Source organism: Staurois parvus, unplaced genomic scaffold, assembly GCF_062004578.1.
Source record: "Staurois parvus isolate SC_StPar_1 unplaced genomic scaffold, SC_StPar_1.0 ptg000261l, whole genome shotgun sequence".
NCBI classification, from domain to species: Eukaryota; Metazoa; Chordata; class Amphibia; order Anura; family Ranidae; genus Staurois; species Staurois parvus.
In genome coordinates this window covers 1,627,646-1,651,119 of record NW_028318057.1, presented here as the reverse complement: position 1 = coordinate 1,651,119, position 23,474 = coordinate 1,627,646, and the positions used below count along the sequence as shown (strand labels likewise).

Here is a 23,474-nt window from a genome sequence, read left to right as displayed (position 1 = left end):
GGAGGGAGGGAGCAAGCTAGCGACCATGCTAGCTGAGCAACGGGCTACAGCTAAGCACAGGAGAAATACATTTGGTCTCCTGGGGGATTTAAAAGGCATTTTTAACATGTGGTGTTACTTTAGCTATTTTTGAGCTTTTCTATAGAAACAGACTTTTTTTTCCCTTTTGTTCATGTGTAGTCCATTTTTTTTTTTTGACAGATAGGGTTTTCACTTACACTATATTGCCAAAAGTATTGGGACACCCCTATAAATTATTGGATTCAGGTGTTCCAATCACCTTCATGGCCACAGGTGTATAAAATGAAGCACCTAGGTATGCAGACTGCTTCTACAAACATTTGAGAAAGAATGGGTCGCTCTCAGTAGCTCAGTGAATTCAAGCATGGTACCTTGATAGGTTGCCACCTGTGTAATAAGTCCATCCGTGAAATTTCCTTGCTACTAAATATTCCACAGTCACCTGTTAGTGGTATTATAACAAAGTGGAAGCAACTGGGAACAACAGCAACTCAGCCACGAGGTGGTAGGCTGCGTACAATGACAGAGCGGCATCAGTACAGGCTGAAGTGCACAGTCCACAGAAGTCGCCAACTGTCTGCAGAGTCAATAGCTAAAGACCTCCAAACTTTGTGTGACCTTTTGATTAGCACAACAACAGTGTGTAGAGAGCGTCATGAAATGGGTTTCCATGGCCAAGCAGCTGCATCCAAGCCTTACATCACCAAGTGCAATGCAAAGTGTCGGATGCAATGGTATAAAGCACGTCGCCACTGGAATCTAAAGCAGTGGAGTCATGTTCTCTGGACTGATGAATTGTGCTTCTCTTTCTGGCAATCCAATGAACATGTCAGGGTTTGGCGGTTGCCAGGACAATGGTACGTGCCTGACTGCATTGTGCCAGGTGTAAAGTTTTAATGTAGGGGGAATTATGGTGTGGGGTTGTATTTCAGGGACTGGGCTTGGCCCCTTAGTTCCAGTGAAGGGAAATTTTAAGGCATCAACTTACCAAGACATTTCAAACAATTTCATGCTCCCAACTTTGTGGGAACAGTTTGGAGATGACTCTTCCTGTTCCAACATATCAGTGCACAAAGCAAGGTCCATAAAGACATGGATGAGTGAGTTTGGGGTGGAGGAACTTGACTGTCCTGCACAGAGTCCTGACCTCAACCCGATAGAACACCTTTAGGATGAATTAGAGCGGAGACTGCGAGCCAGGCCTTGTCTGAGATCAGTGCCAGACCTCACAAATGCGCTTCTGGAAGAATAGTCAAACATTCCCATAGACATACTCCTAAACCTTGTGGACAGTCTTCCCTGAAGAGTTGAAGCTGTTATGGCTGCAAAGGGTGTGCCAACTCAATATTGAACCCTACGGACTAAGACTGAGATCCCATTAAAATTCATGTACGTGTAAAGGCAGGCATCCCAATACTTTTGGCAATATAGTGTATTTATAAACTTGAACATATATATATATATATATATATATATATATATATATATATTTATTTATTTTATTTTTTTTAAATATATATTTTGTAGCTTTTAACTCCGTAAAAGGGGAATTTTAAAAGTGAAAATATGCTATTGGCAGTATTTTTGCCATAACACTAATGAATACAACCTCAGAGCTTCATTTGCTTCAAAATAAAGATTTCTAAATGCAAGCATATCACAGAAATTAGCTTTTTAATGTAACATAGCGCAATGGCAAAAGTAGCATGCCTTCAGTTCAGCATTCTGATATTCTGACAGCAGAGCTCATCCAAGACAAAAAAGAGGAAGCTCTTGTGGTATCCTAAAACTTTGTTTCTCATGATCATCTGATCAGCTCTAACATGCTGTGAGGGGAGGAGTGACTACATAGCTATATATAATTTTCACAGTAATAATTGTAATTTCAATTTATAGTTATGTAATTTTATTTTTTAATTTTTTTTATTTATTTTTGTAGGGTTTGTTTGTTCTCTCATAGCTTCTCTCTATTGTCTCTGTGCTGTTTAGATAATCATATTCATTTTAGCCTATCTGATCTTAAATAGGAAAAGTTTTGTACAGGCTTGGGAGACCTAGAGAGGAGAGAGCTGAGGAACCTCAGTACCTACCGGAGACTTCATTCTATGAGACATGGAGTTACTGTGCCTGTCACTTCTGACACGCCTAACAGTTGCTGCATGAGGGTAAGTGAATAAAGAAACATGCTCTGGGAGACATACAGTATTTACTAAATATGGGTCATACAGTAATGCTGATTTCTATATACACTCACTGGCCACTTTATTAGGTTCACCTGTTCAATTGCTTGGTAACACAAATTGCTAATCAGCCAAAAACATGGCATGCATTTAGGTATGTAGACGTGGTGAAAACAACTTGCTATAGTTTAAACCGAGCATCAGAATGGGGAAGTGACTTTGAACGTGGCAAGGTTGTTGGTGCCAGATGGGTTGGCTTGCATATTTAACAAACTGCTGATCTTCTAGGATTTTCACGCACAATCATCTCTAGGGTTTACAGAGAATGGTCCAAAAAATATAAAATATCCAGTGAGCGACAGTTGTGTTTAGAAAAATGCCTTGTTGATTATCAGAGGTCATAGGAGAATGGGCAGACTGATTGCTGTGACATTCAGATGGTAGTGTTAGAATTTGGCATAAACAACATGAACGCATGGATCCATCCTGCCTTGTGTCAATGGTTCAGGTGGTGGTGTAATGGCGTGGGAGATAATTTCTTGGCACTAGCAATGTGTATCTAATAAGGTGGCCGGCGAGTGTACTTTTTTAGCCACAGATAAGAATAGTTGATAATGTAATTATTTTGGTTGCTGTTAGCAACCTGTTACCATTTATTCTCATACCTGTACAGAGTCTGAATGATTGCTATGAGTAACCTCTTTAAGCTTTATTTCCTTTGAGTTTTATACATTTGCTAAATGTTTCTCTTACAATCTTGCTTTTTTACTTGAGAGTTAGCATGCACAATGCAGTCACTGCAGGCCTTTTTGTTTTCTGTGTTTAGTGATTCATGAAATTCCATGACTAACACAGCTGATGTTGAGATTACTTCCCACAGTCGTGCAATTGAACAGTGTACAGCAAGATTACAGTGACGTTGATGTGCTGTGGAGGTAGTTTCCAAGGTCGTCACTCCAGAGTATGGCTATAGATCATTATAGTCCTACAGTGACTAATTAAACCATTAAAAAGGATCATACATGTTCGTTGCCTTGCACTCAAGCCCCCTGTATAATTATGACTATAGCTCACTTTGAAGTGAGTTGCTTAAATATCCACACTCGTGTTATAGATTATGGCATATCATCTATTGCTGTGAAAACATTACAGTGCAAACATATTTTGGATGAATGTACTAATTTAGAAGTTAGGATCTCCTGTGCTTTATTTGGTACTAAATAGGGGTACATTTGACCTAAAGGAATTGTACACTTTCAAATGTTTTCATTGTTTTAAACACTGTACATATTAGTTTAGTCATTTTCCCTGCACAGTTTGTTTGCATTGCAGATTGAGCATAATGGATCGGAGTCCGATCCAGTATGCTCCCCAATCCGCAGATCTGATCCATCTTGCGGGGATTGTTGGCTTTTTTTAAAACTTACCTTTACTCTGACCCATTATGCTCAATCCGCAGATCCGATCCATCCTGCGGGCATCATTGGAGGGGGTGTCACCAAGTGTTCCGGAACTGGGTGACACCAACCCTAGGGACGCCCCTGGCTGGAAGGAAGCTTTATAATGCCTTTTAAAGTTCTCCAGCTGTCCAAATATTCCCAGAATTAAAAGCCTCCAAACAATTGTGTGTAGACATGTTTATGAGGCTAGTGGTGACTTGTCCCAGAATACTGCAGGGATAGAGAGGGGAAATTCCGCTCGGATCACTTAAGTGGTCAGAGCAGAAGTGGGAGGGGTTACCTGTCAAAACCAAGTACCCACTGCATATGAGCATTTTGGTAAATTACACTTTTGTGAGGTGTGGTCTCTTCCATATTTCCCAGACTATATCTAGGAGCCAATGAAAACATCTATATTTTTCCTCTGCATTTAGGATATTCCTTGGTAACCTGAGGTCACAAATTAGGCCTTTTGGGTCTCCTTTCCTAAAAGACCACTGCTCTTCAGGTAGCTTCTCATGTTCTGTGACTCTCAGATACCGAGGTAGGCTTCATTTGCTGCTCCAGGTCCAATCTACCTAAAGAACTCAGCTATAGCTGTCATTCACTGTAGACACTGTACAAGTTCACTTTAACGCATTTCACCCCAAAATGAGCTTAATCTCTCTACAATAAATCCTGTTTTGGGGTGAAGTGTGGCCTGTCAGTTCTTGGAATGCTCAGTGCATGGAGCAGGAACACACTCATGAGCAAGGATCCAGAATCTAGTCTTGGCAGAGAACATGTACACTTGGGAGCATACCCTCAGCAGATAATATCTGCCCTCTTTAAATCAATAACAGCTTGCACTCCTTTGTAATAGTTATAAAGGAGGACCTTTATTTATTTACTTGATTTTGAGATCAGGATATCATAATGGCCACTCCAGAACTTTCACTGTTTTCTACTGCAGGCACTGAAGTGTTGTCTGCTCCCCATGCAAAGCTTATTGGCTGAAAAGTTCACATTTTACCCTAGTATTTTCTGATAATATGCTGCAATCATCTTGCCAACAAATTACATGCGCTGCTGTAAACGCTCCCAAAACAAGTTCCACTTGCATGTTTCACAGTAGGGACGGTATACTTTTTTTTTTTTTTCAATTTTGATCTCATTACTTCAAATTACACCATATTGCCAAAAGTACTGGGACGTCTGCCTTTTTTACAAACATGAACTTTAATGGCATCCCAGTCTTAGTCTGTAGGGTTCAATATTGAGTTGGCCCACCCTTTACAGTTATAACAGCTTCAACTCTTCTGGGAAGGCTGTCCACAAGGTTTAGGAGTGTGTCTATGGGAATGTTTAACCATTCTTCCAGAAGAGCATTTGTGAGGTCAGGCACTAATGTCGGACGAGAAGGCCTAGCTTGCAGTCTCCGCTCTAATTGATGCCAAAGGTGTTTTATTGGGTTGAGGTCAGGACAGTCAAGTTCCTCCACATCAAACTCACTCATCCATGTGTTTATGGAACTTGCTTTGTGCACTGGTGCGCAGTCATGTTGGAACAGGAAGGGACCATCCCCAAACAAAGTTGGGAGCATGAAATTGTCCAAAATGTTTTGGTATGCTGATGCCTTCAGAATTGAATTCACTGGAACTAAGGGATCAAGCCCAGCCCCTGCAAAACAACCTCACACCATAATCCCCCCTCAACTAAACTTTACACTTGGCACAATGCAGTCAGGTAAGTACCGTTCTCCTGGCAACCACCAAACCCAGACACGTTCATCGGATTGCAAGACAGAGAAGCGTGATTCATCGCTCCAGAGAACACGTCTTCACTGCTCTAGAGTCCAGTGGCAGCGTACTTTACACCGCTGCATCCAACACTTTTGCATTGCACTTAGTGATGTAAGGCTTGAATGCAGCTTCTTGGCCATAGAAACCCATTCTATGAAGCTCTCTATGCACTGTTGTGCTAATCAAAAGGCCACACGAAAGTTTGGTGGTCTTTAGCTATTGACTCTGCAGACAGTTGGCGTCTACTGCGCACTGTACATGCACTGACCCCTCTCTGTCATTTTATGCGGCCTACCACTCAATGGCTGAGTTGCTGTTGTCCCTAGGTGCTTCCACTTTGTTCTAATATCTCCAACAGTTGACCGTGGAATATTTAGTAGCAAGGAAATTTCACGTATGGACTTATTGCACAGGTGGCAGCCTATCACAGTACCATGCTTAAATTCACTGAGCTCCTGAGAGTGACCCATTCTTTCACAAATTTTTGTAGAAGCAGTCTGCATGCCTAGGTGCTTAATTTTATACACCTGTGTCCATAGAGTTGATTTGGAACATCTGAATCCAATGATTTGGAGGGCTGGCCCAATACTTTTGGCAATATAGTGTATTTTGTTCCAGAAGTTTTGAGGCTACTGTAAGTGATGTTTGGTGGCATTGGTGCAGCAAATATGGCTAACATTTATAAAATTCTGCCAAGCGTTTGTAAACTCTTAAGCACAACTGTATGTGTATGTATGTGCATACACTGGTGCTAGTAGCCATACAACATTTGCTGCTGGTGCTGGAACATTTGGATATAATGAGTATTTGGCCAGGGTTTCCTGAACTTCTGCTCCTCAATGTTACCCTATTAATGCAGTATTTGGCTATATTTAGACGTACAAAGTTAAAATATTATCAGTATTTATATGTGATAACAAATATGTGCTATATTTTTTTTCTTTTTGTCTTCTCTAGTGTGGTGGAAAAATTTTGGTGGGTGACGTTGCAGTCCATGAAGAAAGGTTTCAGGATGAAGGCTTTCAATGGCACCTTGAATGTTTTGTATGTGAGACATGCCACTTGCCACTGTCACAGTTTATCTATTTCCTGCAAGACAGCAGAATTTACTGTGGACGTCATCATGCGGAACTGACAAAATCACGCTGCGCAGCCTGTGACCAGGTACTGTGAAGAGTAGAATCTCCTTTTCATGAGGGAAAACAATGTTTCACTGACTGAATGATTTTTGTGAAAAGAAAGCTGTGCTAGTGTAGAAAATATCAAATAGCACTATGAAATCTTCCATAGTCATAAATTAACTGTGTTGTGCTAATAAATAAACTCAACCAAATACATACTGTAAATATAAAAATTAAAGAACCAATAGTCCCAAGAATAATGTTGCAAAAGTCCACACAGTGTAAAAAAATAAGGAAATATTCCACCAAACATTATTGAAAAAAGTGCCATGACAGACCCAAAGCTTCCACCAAATGATCAAAAATGCAGACTCACCAAAGCTCTATATGGCGTGTTGTGGTACTCCACGTCTGTTGCGTCTCCCCTTGTTCCTTCCCAGAGTCAGCAGGTACCCCGGTTACTTAAAAATTACCACTTCCCGCAATCAGCCACATATACTTAGAGAACAAGAACATATAGTGTAAAATCTTCCAACACCTTTTATTTAATAATTTTATTGCACATTAAAAAAAACAACTCTGGCCAGCAAACAAAGAACTTCCAGGTTGTGCGGGTAAACATACAACTTCCGGTTGTGCAATGATGTCAGCATGCAGCTGCCTCCTACGCGTTTCGTCACACATGACGTCTTCCAGGGCCCAATAAATGAATGGTCTCTAATAATGTTTATGGAATGAGGGGAGCTTTAACCACTTCCAGACCAGACACTTTTACCCCTTTCCTGACCAGGGCAATTTTCAGCTTTTAGCGCTATCACACTTTGAATGACAATTGCGCGGTCATGCAACACTGTACCCAAATGAATTTTTTACCATTTTTTTGAGATAGATAAAGCTTTATTTTGGTGGTATTTATTCACCACTGGGATTTGTATTTTTTTTGCTATGTAAATGAAATGTCCAAAAAATTTGAAAAAAAGTGTTTTTATAAAATTTTGCAAATAAATAATATTTCATCATAAATCTTAGCCAAAATTTATTCCGTTATCTTTTTAGTAAAAAAAAAAAATCCAAATTAGTTTATAAGCAAAAATTATAATTTTTAAACATTTTTTTTTACATTTTTATTTTATTTTTTTATATTATTATTTTTTATTTTTATTTTTTTTTTTTACATACTGTCACCCTAGCAGTACAGTGTCACCATGGTGACACTGTACTACTTGTGAGGGGTGATGAAGATTTTTTTTTTTTTTTTACACTGATTGCTTTTACACCCATATATGATGTAAAAGCAATCATTTCTCTTTCTCTCTGTGTGCATTCTTGCACTCATTGAGAAGAACTGAGTGAGCTGTGATTGGTCACAGCTTGTCACATGGTACAAGGCTTTTGTGAATAGCCTTGTACCATGTGACCTCTGTGATCATTCACAGATTTCACACATAGTAAGCAATGATGTCAGAAGTGACATCTTGCATACTACTTTGCATGTGATCACTGATTGGCCAATCAGTGATCACATGATCGGGACCTCGTACAGAGGTCCCGTCCGACGATCAGTGTTTCACTGTGTCCGGAGGACACAGCGGGCACCGGATCGCGGTGCTGTGCGCTCCCAGGGAGCGCGCACAAGCAGGGTGCGGGGAGGCCGTTTATAGACGGCCACCCGACCCTGCAGTGCCACCGTCCGGCCGTTTATATACAACGGCCGGTCGAGAAGTGGTTAACATAACACTAAGGGTTAATGAGGTGGTAAATAGGAACAACTTATAAAAACTATATATAGTCATGCATATATCATCATGCACAGAAGCACAAAACCCATTCTGTTTCTTTTTTTACCATACTTATAATTTAGTTACAAAAAAAGCCTAAGCCTACTGAAAAAATCCAGATCCACATTATGTGATACCATCTCTTTGAGATTACTTTTAGTGGTAGCTAGTGTAATGCAGTGAGTACAAGTGGTAGCTGATGCTTCTGCAGGCTTAAAAGGATAAATTCACCTTTAATAAAATAATACATTTTTTTTTGCATGTAAAATAAATATGCATTTCTTTTTTTTTTCTTAGGAGCCTGTAAAGCATTGCACCCACGATTAGCAGATTACGGATGCAATGTCAGGCTCTTTCAGACTGTCACTGTACTGTCTGCCCAAACCGCCTATATGGACAGGCAGTCACTGAAGTTCAGGAAGCTCAAGGGACTACGAGAGCGCTTACCAGCACCCCTGAAGTTCATTGAGAACTACAAGCTGTCAGCTGTATTGCCAATGGTAGTTGTCATTCACTCATTCACTGAACTCTGAATGAATGATGTGGCCATGTGGGCGAAGCCCTGCAAGGTCACGTTGTTGTAAAATTGTGACTTTGGGTGCGGGTAGAAGGTCCCCTGCTCGCTGTCACAAGGAGGGGGCAGATCACAGGATGAAATGGTGGATGCTCAACATGTAACATGTTGAAAAAGGTGAACTTATCCTTTAAATTTCTTATAGGGATGATGAAGGGTAGGCTAGCAGACTCATTTATTTATGTATTTATTTATGTTTTGAATAACAAAGGATGGAAAAATTCCTTTGTCTAATATTTGCCGATATCTGCTATCCTGGAATCAAACTGACCTAAGTTTGCTTCACCCACCTTGCATAACCGTAAACACGAGGCCTTGGTTCATGGGCCTCATCCTTTGTACTCATTAGAGCACAAATGAATCTACTTAAACCTTTGACTGACTTGGCTCATAATACAAAGTGTATGCTTTTTCTAGATCAGTGAATCAAAAATGTACTGATTTCACAGGTTTGGCATGACTGCCAGGCACCTAGCATTTATCAGCAGAAGGTCAACAATGGCATCCATCAAATGTTTCTTGGCACAGTCTTTAACTGCCACTGTTCATCCTTCCTGAAGCCTAATGGAGAAGGGAGAACTATTCTTTAAAACACTATTGTTCAAAACAAAATACATGTGGATGTTTCTTTTTCAGCTGCAGATCAGCGAAGAGTGAAGCAATCCTCCAGGTTTAATAAACACTGACATTCTATTATAGCTCAATTACATACAAAATTGAGGTCAGAATGCAGATATTGTCACAATTGGATACTCTGGAATTGATTATTATTATTATTATTATTATACAGGATTTATATAGCGCCAACAGTTTGCTGAGCGCTTTGCAATATAACGGGAGACAATACAGCAATAATACAGTTCAATACAAGAGGGTTAGGAGGGCCCTGCTCCTTGGAGCTTACAATCTAAGAGAATTGATTTACCAAAGGCAAATAGACTGTGCACTTTCCAAGTGCAGTTGCTCCAGAGCGTAATAAATAAGTTAAGGCTTGACTTTACAAAGAATACCCAATCACGTGCAAGGAGAATGAAAAAACAGCATTTTTGCAGATATTGTCCAAATCGCCTGCTCCTCCCAAAACAGCTTGCTCTCTAACTTCCTCGTCACCTCCTCCCACGCTAACCTTTAGGACTTCTCCAGAGCCTATCTCATCATCTGGAACTCCCTACCCCAGTGTGTTTGGTCAGCCCCCACCCTGTCTGCCTTCCCTGAATAACTCACTTATTCAGGGAAGCCTACCCCACCTCCACCTAAGAACTGTACTTGAGCCACCTCCATCAGATCACCCCCTGCAGCTATCACCTTTTGTACCACCTTCTCCATCCTTTAGATTGTAAGCTCCACGAGCAGGGCCTCTTATTCCTTCTGTACTGAAATGTATTGTAATTGTACTGTCTCCCTTTATATTGTAAAGCACTATGCAACCTGTTGGCACTATATAAATCCTGTATTATATTAATAATAATTTCATAGAGTAGTGCCTGCTAAAAGTCTTTTTTAAAGCTACAGCAAGACCTCTAAATAAGAACTCAATAAACACTAAAGCTAAATATTGCTTTTCAATGCTTGAAACTCGTTAAATACATTTGAAAAAAAAGTATACAATCCTATATACACAATACTATACCTACAGTTGATCCAGAGAAAGGCAAAAAAAAACCCCAATAAAGCATGATCCAATTTGCTTCAGCAGGGGAAAAAATTCCTTCCTGATCCCCCAAGGGGCAATTTGATCTTCCCTGGATCAACTTTACCTTTAAATGTTAGTATCCAGTTATAATATGTGCATTTAGGAAAGAATCCAGGCTTTTTTTTTAAAGAAACCTACTGAGCTGGCCAGAACCAGCTTTTGAGGGAGTCCATTCCACATTTTCACAGCTCTTACTGTGAAAGCCTTTCTGTATTTGGAGATTAATTTTCTTTTCCTTCAGACGTAAAGAGTGCCCCCTTGTCCTCTGCGATGACCTTAAAGTTAATAACTCTCACTATATGAACCACTGATGTATTTATACATGTTGATCATATCCCCCAAATTTCCTCTTCTCAAGAGAGAATACATTTTGTTCCTCTAATATTTCCTCATAGTTCAGCTCCTCCATATCTCTTAGTAGTTTGGTTGCCCTTCTCTGCACTTTCTCCAGTTCCCCAATATTCATTCTCTCTCTTGTACTCTCTCTCTATTACTCTCTCTCTCGTACCCCCCCTAGTATGTATGATGCATGCATGCATATTTTTAACCCCCCAAGTTCATAATCTTACATTTATCGACATTAAACCTCATTTGCTGCATAGTTGTCCAATTAAACAGTGGATTGAGGTCGGCTTGTCAGTTGGAGGCATCCTGTAAAGACGTTATTCCACTGCATAGCTTGGTGTCATCTGCAAAGACTGAAATGGTATTTTTAATCCCAGACCCTATATTGTTTATAAATATATTAAAAAGTAAGGGTCCCAACACTGAACCTTGGGGTACACCACTATCAACTCTAGACCAGAGTATGAATCATTAACCACTACTCTCTCTGAATATGGTCTTTTAGGCAGTTTTATAACCATTTACAAACTGATTTTTTCCAAGCCTGTAAATGTTTTAAATATAGGCACCACATTTGCCTTATGCCAATCAAGTGGTGCTATGGCAGTCATTAAAGAGTCCCTAAAAATTAGAAACTATGGCTTTGAAATGAGCTCAATTCTCTTAGGATCCATGGCTGTATTTTATCTGGTCCAGGTGCTCTTTTCACCTTTATTCTGTCTAAATATTTCTAGACCATATCAATTTTGAGCCATTGTGGATCATTTGGAGCTGTGTCAATATCATCCCCATTATGGACATGAGCTTTCCCATGCTCCTTTATATACACAGAGCTGAAGAAGGTATTTAATACATTTCCCTTCTCTTTGTCCCCCTTTGTTGTATTTTGTAAAGGGCCTACATGCTCTGACCTAACCTTTTTGCTATTAATATATTTGAAGAATTTTGGGGACTTTGTCCTGTTATCTTTTGCAATCTGTAGCTTGATTCGAATTTTTAAGGCCAATTTCCTTGTCACATATTCTGTTATATTCTTTGTAACAATTAAATGATGATAGTGTTCCTTCATTTTTATATTTTTTAAAAGCTCTTTTCTTATTGTTTATAGCCTTTTTACTTTGGCCATGAGCCACATATGTTTTATTTCCAGCCTTTTAAACTTATTGCCCATGGGAATATATTTTGCAGTGTGTTCACATAGTCTTTTTGAACAATTCACATTTCTGTTCTGCCAATATGCCCTCCCAGTCTAAGTCTTGTAGAGCAGTCCTCATCCTTGGAAAATTTGTTCTCTTAAAGTTGGGCGTTTTTATCTTTCCCGTATGTGCTTGTTGTTTACAGCAAACATTAAATGAAATCAGGTTATGGTCACTGCTACCCAGATGTTCTTTTATATGAACATTAGTAGTAATCTTTGCATGGTTTGAGATTACCAGGTCCAGCAGAGCATCGTTTAAGTGGGTGGCCTCTATGAGCTGTACCATAAATTGTCTTGTAATAGGTTTATACTGTAAATGTTTGCCCTTTAACTGTTCCAGCAATGCCATTGCTCCAGTTAAAGATTAAGCAATACCAATCAAATCATAGTTCTCTTAGTGCACCAAAGTTTCTAATGCACCTATTTTGCTTGGCAGTGTTCTGTTGGCAAGGAAGACTTCCTACTGTCAGAACACAATAAAAGCGGGAGTGATTCCCCTATCTACTTTTTGTGTGGGTGGGGATATCGGATAGTTTTTTTTTTTTTTTATCGAACCTGATGATCGAGTAAAAAAAATTACTATATGGCCAGCTTTAGCCTAGTTTTTCAAGTAACAAATTTGTAACGATACAGGTATGCCACAGCCTAAGTTTTCTCATGCTCTCTAAAAAATAAGTAATTATTATTTATTCATGGTAATTGCTTATGTGAATTTGTTTACTTTGGTATTTTTGTTAGTCTTCTGTTTTGTAATGTCTACTGCTTTTTATAACTGCCATTTCTGAATTTTTGTGTTTGCAGTTGATTCTTACAGAGAGATGTACAGTAGCTGAAGGTCACTGCTGGCATGTGGAACACTTTTGTTGCTGGGAGTGTGAGGTGGTGCTTGGAGGGGGCCGATATGTAATGAGAGGTGGTAGACCGTTCTGCAATGGCTGCTTTCAGCGTCTTTATGCCGAGACTTGTGAGGGTTGTGGTGAACCTGTTGGTAAGTGTCTTTAATCAAAGATGCCATAGTGACAAAACCTACAGTGTACTTAAAGAACTGAAAAGAGCAGTCATTATGTGCACTTTGTGTTAATCTCCAGCAAATTCGTATTTTAATTTTAATGAAGATGAATCTGTGAAAGACAAGTTTTAACTGACTATTCTGGGTTAGTGTATATTTTCTCACTGTTCTTTGTTCCACTAACCACATTACTAACAGCACAATAAACCAGAACTGCAGGTATATACCTAAATAGATACCATATTTCAACATTTTTACTGACTTACCTGCTAAGGATTTGTAATTTTGTAAGCTATTCTGGTGATACACACACTTTACCAGTCAGAAAGCTCACCAAACTACTTACTGGTTTAGCATTACTGCTGTCTGGATGACCCCTCTGTGCTTTGGACAAAGGTGATGATGCAGATTAATTTTCCAATGAGCATGCATGAAGAGATGGAGAGGTACCATAGGAATCTGCATTGCTGAATCAGGCATAAGTGCATTGCATGTTTGTGAAGATTGGCAAAGGTGCATAAATCAGAATGTTGGATAAACAGAATTTTTACATCTTTTGGCAGATGAAATCATAAACATATTAAACGTAAATACACATCTAAAATACCTATATGTGAAATGTTCTACTGGCCAAAATATTTCTAATTCAGTATAGGTATTCTGATGCCTCACACACCTCTACCATTGTTTATAACAAGGTGGGTAACACTTTTATTACCTGGATAAGCTTTGCCAGTGTCACCTCTCAACCTCCAGTGTGCTCATTGGACCTGCAATTGGCATCATCATAAAGCGCAGTAAATGGGGAAACTGCAATTCTGAAACCAATGGAAACCTGTTTTGGTAAAATGTGTGCTGCAAACTGCTGAGGAGAATCGTGGCTTACACCAGATGCAGTTACCTGTACAGGTGAAATACATGGACATGAGTAAATAGGAATTCTGACATTTTTAAATTCCATATCTTGGAGTACAGGACACAGGAATTGATTCTATAGGTTATATACCGCTACCTTCAGGTGCTTGAACACTGACCACCACTTGTATACCCATATAACCTTGCCCACTCTGTAAAGCTTCAGTAAGGAGCTCACAGAGGATTAAGATGAGGGGTGGGAAATAAAATAGCCAAAACAACATCGACAGGCCTACAGTAAAAATGGACCTATCCAGACAATTGAAAGCAGAAGCATCTTGTGGCCTAAGCACAAATCGGCAAAGAACCAAACAGCCATCTAGAAAACAAACTGTTAATATGAATGGATGATCAGGTGGTGGCTTGGCAGCCTCAGAAAAATGAAAAAGATGCTTGATGCTGGGAACTGTCTGTACAGGATTCAGTGTGTCCAGTATGAAGGAAGCACAATAACTCTTGTACTAACCATTCTGGTGTCTGTCTCTAAGGTATTAGGCAGCAGGTGAGTCGGCAAATGATTGACTTGTGTCAACAGCAGAAAATTGCTGTTAGGAGTCTTAGAAGCAGCACATCACTAGCCAGGGAAGAATTTCCAGTGGTGAGGTGGTAAAAAAAAAGACTGTCAAATTTAAATGGGTAAACGCTATAATAACGTTCCCTACAGACCCAAATAAAGTAAGACAATAATGACTAGGAAAAAACACCCATAAAGTCTAGATTACCCCATAATCTGCTCCTTGCATGTTTAAAATTGCTGTGTGTCCTGTAGGATAAAAGGATATGATGTAGTGTATACAAGAGTTCTAGGCAATAGGCAATGCCCCAGCAAGAGATACAGTATATAGCCAATAACTGATATGTATACAGGGAGGGAAAACCTGTATTACCTTGTCCATGCATGTGGTCCTAACCAGGTTCCAGCCTTAACCCATTATTGGGTGCTATAGGACTGGACCACTGCCCTGACCTGCATAGCACCTTTGATCTCCAACAGAAGTGGTCCATCACCTATGGGCAAAAGCAATAACTGGAGCCTCACTGAGTGGGCAGGGTTACATTGGTATACTGGTGGGCAGTGTCCAGGTAGGGGCATATAACTTATGGTTTGTGAATCATTTTCTGTACCCTTTTCTGTACAATTTAGGCTAACTTTATATTCAACAATGTCTGTTCACTCCATTGCAGTGCATTGGAAAGAAGTCTTGTAGATAGCATTTGGGTGCATTCACCTGCAGCTTCAGTCAATTCAAAAGCATCCCTAACTATGGACATTAGCACATATAGTTGGTGTGAACAAAGCCTTGGTAATTCTTTGGCAGGAAATGGTTTACTTATGTTTCAGCTGTGTGTTAATCTATTTGCCTGCAGTTTTATGTTAAAGGTTTATTAAACCCAATACCAAAAATGTAATATATTGCAGCATACCAATCACTAGAAATGGTGGCTGCATTAGTTTTCTTTTTTAGCCTTTTTTCTCCTCTGGCACCGGAGGATTTGGCCAGTAACACACCCCCTGTATTAGAATGCCCTCACTCTGGATTTATGAGCACAAAGTGCACAATTGGATAGTAGCATTGTTACTCTGGGGGGAGGAGAGGGGAGTATTTAGATGTACTAGCAGATTTAGACACTAACAAATAGAAGCCAAACTCCAGCTCACACTTTATAAACCGTTAAAACATTTTTTTTTCCTTTTTGGGTTAAAGGTTTTACCTAAATAAATAAAAACTGATCATTGTAAGCACCATTGTCAGTGGTAAATGGTTAGTATCATCCCTGTAACTGCTACATTTGCAAGAGAACTTGTTCTTTTGAAAAACAACAGACTTACTGGCCAGATCACCAGGTGAAAATAAAGGAAAGAAAGCTTAAAGAAAACTAAGGCAGCCATCCCATCGATGGATTGGTAAGGTGCAATATAATAAATGTTTGCTTTTGGGTTTAATACGGCTTTAAATTGCCTATAAGGAATGTATAAAACTTTTCTTTGAGAATGAATCATGTGGAAGTACTGCAATATCAGTATACCAACTGACAAGCATACTCAGTCTGTAAATTATTTCTTCCTACAGATCCTGATGAAGATTTTATGACTTTAAAAGGGCAGTACTGGCATTTGCTGCCTTCCTGTTTCTGCTGCTCCTGCTGCAGGGCACCGCTTCATAGATCAGAGTTTATCATTCACAATGATCATATTTACTGCTCCCAAAGCTGCTTAACCTGTGACTCTCAGATGTACTGCACTTTTAGATCTCAGAAAAGTGTTACAAGACCATCAAGTCACCAGTGTAGCTCCCCAAGGAGCAGATGTCAGTTAAACTGCAGAACCTGGAATGACTCTGTGAAAGATTACAAAAGTAGAAGACTGAACCCTAATTTACAGGAATCCTCAATAAATAGATGTCAAACAGTGTTACCAAGACTGTATAATGAAACAGATAGTGAGACAAGTGGATCCTGGTGCTCAGGGTACAGATATGATCTGGATGGGAAAGAGGAAACATCATGCTCCTCATCAGACTCTGAGCCAGAGGGATTTTTCCTTGGAAGACCAATCCCAAATTATTCACTCAGTAGAGGAACAGATTCACCAACACACTTCAAAAGCAACTCCATAAAAAGACGGCAACGGGGAAAAAACTGCAAAGTGTCATAAAAGAACAAACCTCCCACATCACAGGATGGGAAGAAGTGTTACCAGATTCCTTGTAATATGTTCCGTTTTTTTGTGGGCATTACTTGTACAATGTTGTTTTGATTTTTTGTAAGAGCATAACTGATCTATATAAGCTGTATGGCAATTACTAACTTTCTTTCCCTTGGTTGCAACTGAATTTTTTTTGAAGTGGCTTTGTATATGATTTTATCCTTGCCTTAATCTATCATTTAATGAATGATACATAATATTTTAATGTATTATGTACCAATATTTATAACTAAAATTATTGATCAGATTTTGGTGCCAGTATGTACAAAGAACAGAGTTCAAATAAAGGATTAGAAAATCTGACTGAATACATACCTTCCTTTATAATTATATGCCTGTCCAAGGACAGTTTTCATAAGCTTGTTGGCTTGACTATCATAACTATGGATTATGAAAATGTTTCTTAATGGAGTTGCAGATTTCTCATGTCTGTAAAAAAAAATTATGAAAAAGCTGTAATCACTTTAGTTTTTTTAATTTCTTCTATGACTGTCAAACTCCTTCACAATTCAATCATAAACCTTTTTTGTTGGTTCCACCAATTGTCTTGTCAATTGTCAAGCTAAGCTCCATGCAGATAGCTGATAGTGCCAATGGCTTCTGCTACTGTTCGAGGAGAGAGAAGGAAAGAGAGATGCAGTCATGCACAGCGCTGGATCTGTTCTCCTCTCTCTTCCCCTTCACACAAGGAATGAGACATTTAACATTTACTGGTAGTAACCCCAAAGACTGTTAATCCAGGAAACATCTTCCCCCAGGAAGAATGGATCATGCTTTATTGGGGTTTTATGCCCTCCTCTAGATCAGACATCAATAAATGGCGGTCTGTGTTACTGTCCCATCCGGACCAGCCACAATCCCACCATTTAAGAGCCAGCTCTTCTGCTCAGCTGCCGTCACTGCTGTCATCCTCATCCAGATGACATTGGAGGCAGGACAGCTCCGAATGGACAGCGGGGAGACACATCAGTCTAGAGCGGACATTGGAGGCTCTGGATGGAGAGTGGGTTAAACAGCAGATGATTGCTTGCAAGCAACCAATCACCTGCTGGTTACCAAGAAAAGTTGTGCAGCTCCCACCATCCATCCTGAGCTGTCCTGCCTCCAATGTCAGCTCTAGACTGATGTGCCTCCCGCCATCCATCTGGAGCTGTCCTGCTTCCAATATCTGCTGTAGACTTATGTGCCTCCCGCCGTCCATCTGGAGCTGTCCTGCTTCCAATATCTGCTGTAGACTGATGTGCCTCCCGCCGTCCATCCAGAGCTGTCCTGCTTCCAATGTCCGCTCTAGACTGATGTGCCTCCTGCCATCCATCTGGATCTGTCCTGCTTCCAATGCCCGCTCTAGTCTGATGTGCCTCCTGCCGTCCATCCGGAGCTGTCCTGCCTCTAATGTCCGCTCTAGACTTATGTGCCTCCCACCATCCATACGGAGCTGTCCTGCTTCCAATGTCTGCTGTAGACTGATGTGCCTCCTGCCATCCATCCGGAGCTGTCCTGCCTCCAATGTTCGCTCTAGACTGAGGTGCCTCCTGCCATCCATCCAGAGCTGTCCTGCTTCCAATGTCTGCTGTAGACTGATGTGCATCCCGCCATCCATCTGGAGCTGTCCTGCTTCCAACGTCTGCTGTAGACCTATGTGCCTCCCGCCATCCATCTGGAGCTGTCCTGCTTCCAATGTCTGCTGTAGACTGATGTGCCTCCCGCCATCTATATGGAGCTGTCCTGCTTCCAATGTCTGCTGTAGACTGATGTGCCTCCCGCCATCCATCTGGAGCTGTCCTGCTTCCAATGTCTGCTGTAGACTGATGTGCCTCCCGCCATCTATATGGAGCTGTCCTGCTTCCAATGTCCGCTCTAGACTGATGTGCCTCCAGCCGTCCATCCAGACCTGTCCTGCTTCCAATGTCTGCTCTAGACTGATGTGCCTCCCACCGTCCATTCGGAACTGTCCTGCCTCAGATGTCAGCTGTATACTGATGTGTTTCCCATCTTCTGCCCTTTGTAGGTAGGAGATTAAAGGGAATTACAGTCACTGCTGTGAAGGATTTGGGGGAAGCCAAGGATGATGTGAAAGGGAGCAGAGCACAGGAATCTGGAGGAGGAGAGTAATATAAAGGGGTGGAGCGGAGGACAGGAATGGGGGGGGGGTTAGGACAGGAATTTAAAGGAGGAGGCTGAAATAAAGGGGGGGGGGCAAAGGACAGAAATCTGAAAGAGGAGGTGGGGAGGGGTGATACAAAAGGGTGGTGACGACAGGGATGTGAAGGGGGTGATATGAAGCGGGGTTGAAGTTAGTAATATGAAGGAGGAGTGGGCTGATATAAAGGAGGCAGAGGACAGGAATGTGAAGGTGAGGTGATGTTAATCGGGGGAGTGATATGAAGAGGGGGTTGAAGACACTGCTGTGAAGGAGGGGACTGTGATGTAAAGGGGATGGAACTGTGATGTTAAAAGGGAGTGGGGTTGTGAGCCAATTTAGCCATTTGTGGATTCATCACCAGAGGCTGCAACACACAGGACCACTTGCATGCACTTGGAACACTAGTGTCACTAATATTTTTGTTGGACTTTTTTGCTTTATATACATTTATACAAATTTTTCATCATCATTTATACCCATTTAGTTGTAGATGTGAGTTTATACATGTTATTTGAAGTGTCTTTAACACTGAGCACTTTTTGCACTATCATTTATCCCCCAGTGCTGGGATCACATGTGTCTCACCATTTGTGATTATTGTTGATTATATAGTATCTCTGAATGCCCATCTTTCTCCACCCACCATCACAAAACTCCACTGTGGTCCTGTTTTGAGGCAGCTGCAAAAGCAATAGGGAGCTCAGCTGTAGTGAGGATGGACACTTTGTAAGTTGTGCTTTCCCCAGCTGCATGTATTTGTTTCCATCAGGTACATGAATCTGTTACTTGCACCAGCATTTGTTGTGTGGTGGCAAAATAGAATTCTAAAGAATGCTGTAGCCACTCTATGAATTCCAGGATTCTCCTTGTGACCACTTGTTCACAAAATAAAGATTTACAGGGCGTGCACGATTTTTGTGGTAATCCTTTTCTCTACATTCTCTTGCAAACTATCTGCAAGTGTAGTTATACATAGGAGCAGCTGCAGTTTGACAGCTGTTTCTACTGTATGATACATAGCAAGTCCTGGCTGTCATTTTTATGGTAATAGAGGGAGTGGAGCAAAGTGTAGGAGATAAATCCTAGAAAGTGTTCAAGTTTTGTGCCCCCCTGGGCTTTAGATCTTCATGTACGTATGGTGTTATACTTGTTTCAGAGGTAACAACAATGCCTGTAATTCAAATGGCAGAGGTGCCCGCCCACATGGAAGTAAAATATATTTGAAATATATTTTAAAAATATTCTTCCCAAGTATATTGCCATATATTTTAAAATACTACATTACATTACTACATATTCCATATATTTCAATAAAAAAATAAATAAATATACACACACACACCATGCCGAAATCTGTTATTACAAAATATAGTTTTAAAAATACATTTCAAATATACTGTATGTCTTTAAAAATACAAATCTACATTCTTGGAATGCATTTACAAATATATGTAAAAATATATGTTAAAATTACTTTTTTACTTTTTAAAAAAATGTGAAGAATATATTTAAAAATAATATATTTTTAAAAATATATATTTTTTAAATATATTCTTCTGATTTTTTTTTAACATATACAAAAGTCATTTTAATATATATTTTTACATATATTTGTAAATGCATTCCAAGAATGTAGATTTGTATTTTTAAAGACATACAGTATATTTGAAATGTATTTTTAAAAACATTTTTCTTTCCGTAATAAGGCATTTCAACATGCAGTGTGTGTGTATGTATATATATAATTTATTTATTTTTTTAAATATATTGAATATGGACAAAATTGTAGTATTTCAAATATATGGCAATATATTTGGGAAGAGTAATTTAAAAATATATTTAAAATATATTTTTCTTCCATATGGGTGTCTATGGGGATAGCAGTGTATCTAGAGCTGGAGTCACCGTAGTTGACGAACATCAAGCTGCATTTTACACCACATAAGGACAGAATAATGACTTTTTACTATGTTAATTCTATGCAAAGGCAAATACCTTACCTTGGGATCTGTGGGTCAACCTACTTACAGTTGGTTGTCTAATTAAGGGAAACTCCTACAAATGAGCGCAGAGAGGCCAGTCCAGGTGTAAACATGTGAACAGTTAATCATGAGTTCACCACTGCTGCCTTGTTAATCATTTGCATGATGAAGAGAACTGAAAAGAATAGGTGCTGTGGAAAATACTCTCAGTCAAGCACCTTAATGAAAGTGCATCTTTATTGGGTAAGACAAAGTAGCAAATATAATAAAATTTGACCAGCCTGAAGTGAACAGTGTGCCTCCAACGGAGGGCCTTCCGCTCTGAAGGGATTGGAGAACGCTCCTGTCAGCTTCGAATCACGTGGTGTCAGTGTACCTGCGTCCGGGATGGCGTCATCACGGCAAGTGAAGGGCGGAAGGCAGTGTCCGGCGTCGGCTTCAGCAGGGAGCGTATACAGGGTTGCCAAGATGACATGTTTCACGTAGTTGCGCTTTGTCAAGTCTCTGGTAACCCTGGCTGGTGGCCATTATATAGAAGACCATTAGAGTGAAGGCTGGCTGAGTGTAATTAGCAGGGGATGGAGTGTCAATCAAAGCAGACGGCTCGTCCTGAAGCAATGCTGAATACAAATTTAAAAGTAAATTGCAAATTATAGAAAGTGGTGCCAATAAATGGAGTGGATATGTATAAGAACACTATTGGAAAACATGATATACATTTGTCTTTAGCCAAATTAATGTGATAGTAAAATAATAAAAGGAAAACATTGTTGTGGGAGAACTCTAAGTTAAAAATTACATTAATTTGATACCCCATCCCCTGCTAATTACACTCAGCCAGCCTTCCCTCTAATGGTCTTCTATATAATGGCCGCCGGCCGTCCGTTGGAGTCACACTGTTCACTTCAGGCTGGTCAAATTTTATTATATTTGCTACTTTGTCTCACCCAATAAAGAAGCACCTTCATTAAGGTGCTTGACTGAGAGCATTTTCCACAGCGCCTATTCTTTTCAGTTCTCAGTTGCTTAAACATTTCAAAGGAGGTTGTCTGCAAGGGATTGTAAGATGTAGGTTGTCTGCAAAGGTGCTGGTAAAACCAACCAATCAGGTTGCTGTACATTTAAGTCAATGGGAAGAAGCTGTATTTCAAGAAAAGAGTTTGATTGGTGACACAGTAGTATAGAAGCACAGGTCTAGAAGATAGTACACATTACTGCATGCATGGAAGTCACCTAGGCACATCATATAGATTGGACATATATGCTGGATGTGTATATGACAAAAAGGACTGAGTATTTTGAATTGGACTCTGAAGGTGTCTGATCATTGTAATGTTTGCAAGTAGAATTTGTCATTGGTTCTGGGATTTAATAATTGCTCTCTCTCTAGAGCAATGTTTCTCAACTGTTTTTCAGTCAAGGCACCCTTTAAAATTCTGCACAATCTCAAGGCATCGCAATCTAAACTGTAAAAAACTATTCTACACACATCCAGTACATTGAACATTAGAGGTGATTTATTCTTCCAAAGCAAATACACCTTTGCACACTGGTACTGACCAGTATTCCAGTGTGTCTCTCTAATTTTCTTTCCCTCACTCTGCTAATGTGACAACAGTGCTGATGGAGAGGGGCAGGGGAAGGCCAAACAAGGATGATGTGCATGCATGCGACGTCCTCTTTATCAACTGATGATGTCATTGGTTGTTAGGATGCAGGCAGCTAGAAGGTCATACAAGTGCACAATGAAAACCTATGGCTTTGTGCAATAAAAGGCAGGATTGATCCACCTGCTGGCTTGTATACAATTTTTGGGCATTTTGCCAAGGCACACCTGAAGAAGCCTGAAAGCACCCTAGTTGAGAAAAGCTGCTCTAGAGAACAGAGTTGCTGCCAAGATTGATTTGGATTCAAAGAATTTACATTGCATACATTTTGATAAACACTAATAAGTATATTCATTATTATACCCATATATTTACAACACTGGACACACATTGTTCCAGCATGTTTATAAACCTGGAAACCTGAAGATCCACCATGGACAAAGAGCTTTAAATACCCCTGGGTGAAGGACCCACTGAATTCAGCTGTTGAAAGCTGAGGAAGTGTGTCTGTCAATCTTCCATGCCTGGAATGTTCATGATGGAGAGTCCCTCCTTGATGACTGATATAGATTAGGTTCTGAATAGGACAAATACCCTGTTGAGCTTTTGAATCATGAAAAGTTTGAATAGAATAATTGTCCTGTGGGGATACTGTCACAACTACCTAAGAGATGGTTCAAGGCATTCTGTACATCTGACTGTCCTTGGACAGCCTCGGTAGAGCAGTGAGGTGATCTGTATTTTCAAGGGGTAGAGGCTCCTGGGAAGGGATGGTGGTTGAATTTTCCACTTTGGGAGACTAACCTTCCCTCCTATGACATATTTTTTGAATTCACAAGTACCGAGGAGATGTCCGTTAAAGGGCATGTTTGTGAGTTGTCTTTTATAGGCAGCTCAGCTGACCAGACTTTGTGTCACAAAATTCTGCGTATGTAAAAGGAGATAAGAGCCATTCTGGAAATGTGTGTTGTTACTAGTTCT

The 23,474-nt window shown here is 40.1% G+C and overlaps 1 protein-coding gene across 3 annotated transcripts in view; it reads left to right on the top strand.

Annotated features, from left to right (window-relative positions):
- The window catches only part of PRICKLE4 (prickle planar cell polarity protein 4), a 66,085-nt gene extending 49,021 nt beyond the window's left edge, over positions 1-17,064 (top strand). For all 3 annotated transcript variants that reach the window (XM_089681168.1, XM_089681167.1, XM_089681165.1), the window contains exons 4-7: positions 2,049-2,186; positions 6,379-6,585; positions 12,932-13,118; positions 16,127-17,064. In XM_089681168.1, the coding sequence (XP_089537294.1) occupies positions 2,049-2,186; positions 6,379-6,585; positions 12,932-13,118; positions 16,127-16,710 (1,116 nt within the window). In that variant the 3' untranslated portion in view covers positions 16,711-17,064. The remainder of the gene's footprint in view (positions 1-2,048; positions 2,187-6,378; positions 6,586-12,931; positions 13,119-16,126) is intronic.
- Positions 17,065-23,474: the final 6,410 nt, after the last annotated feature.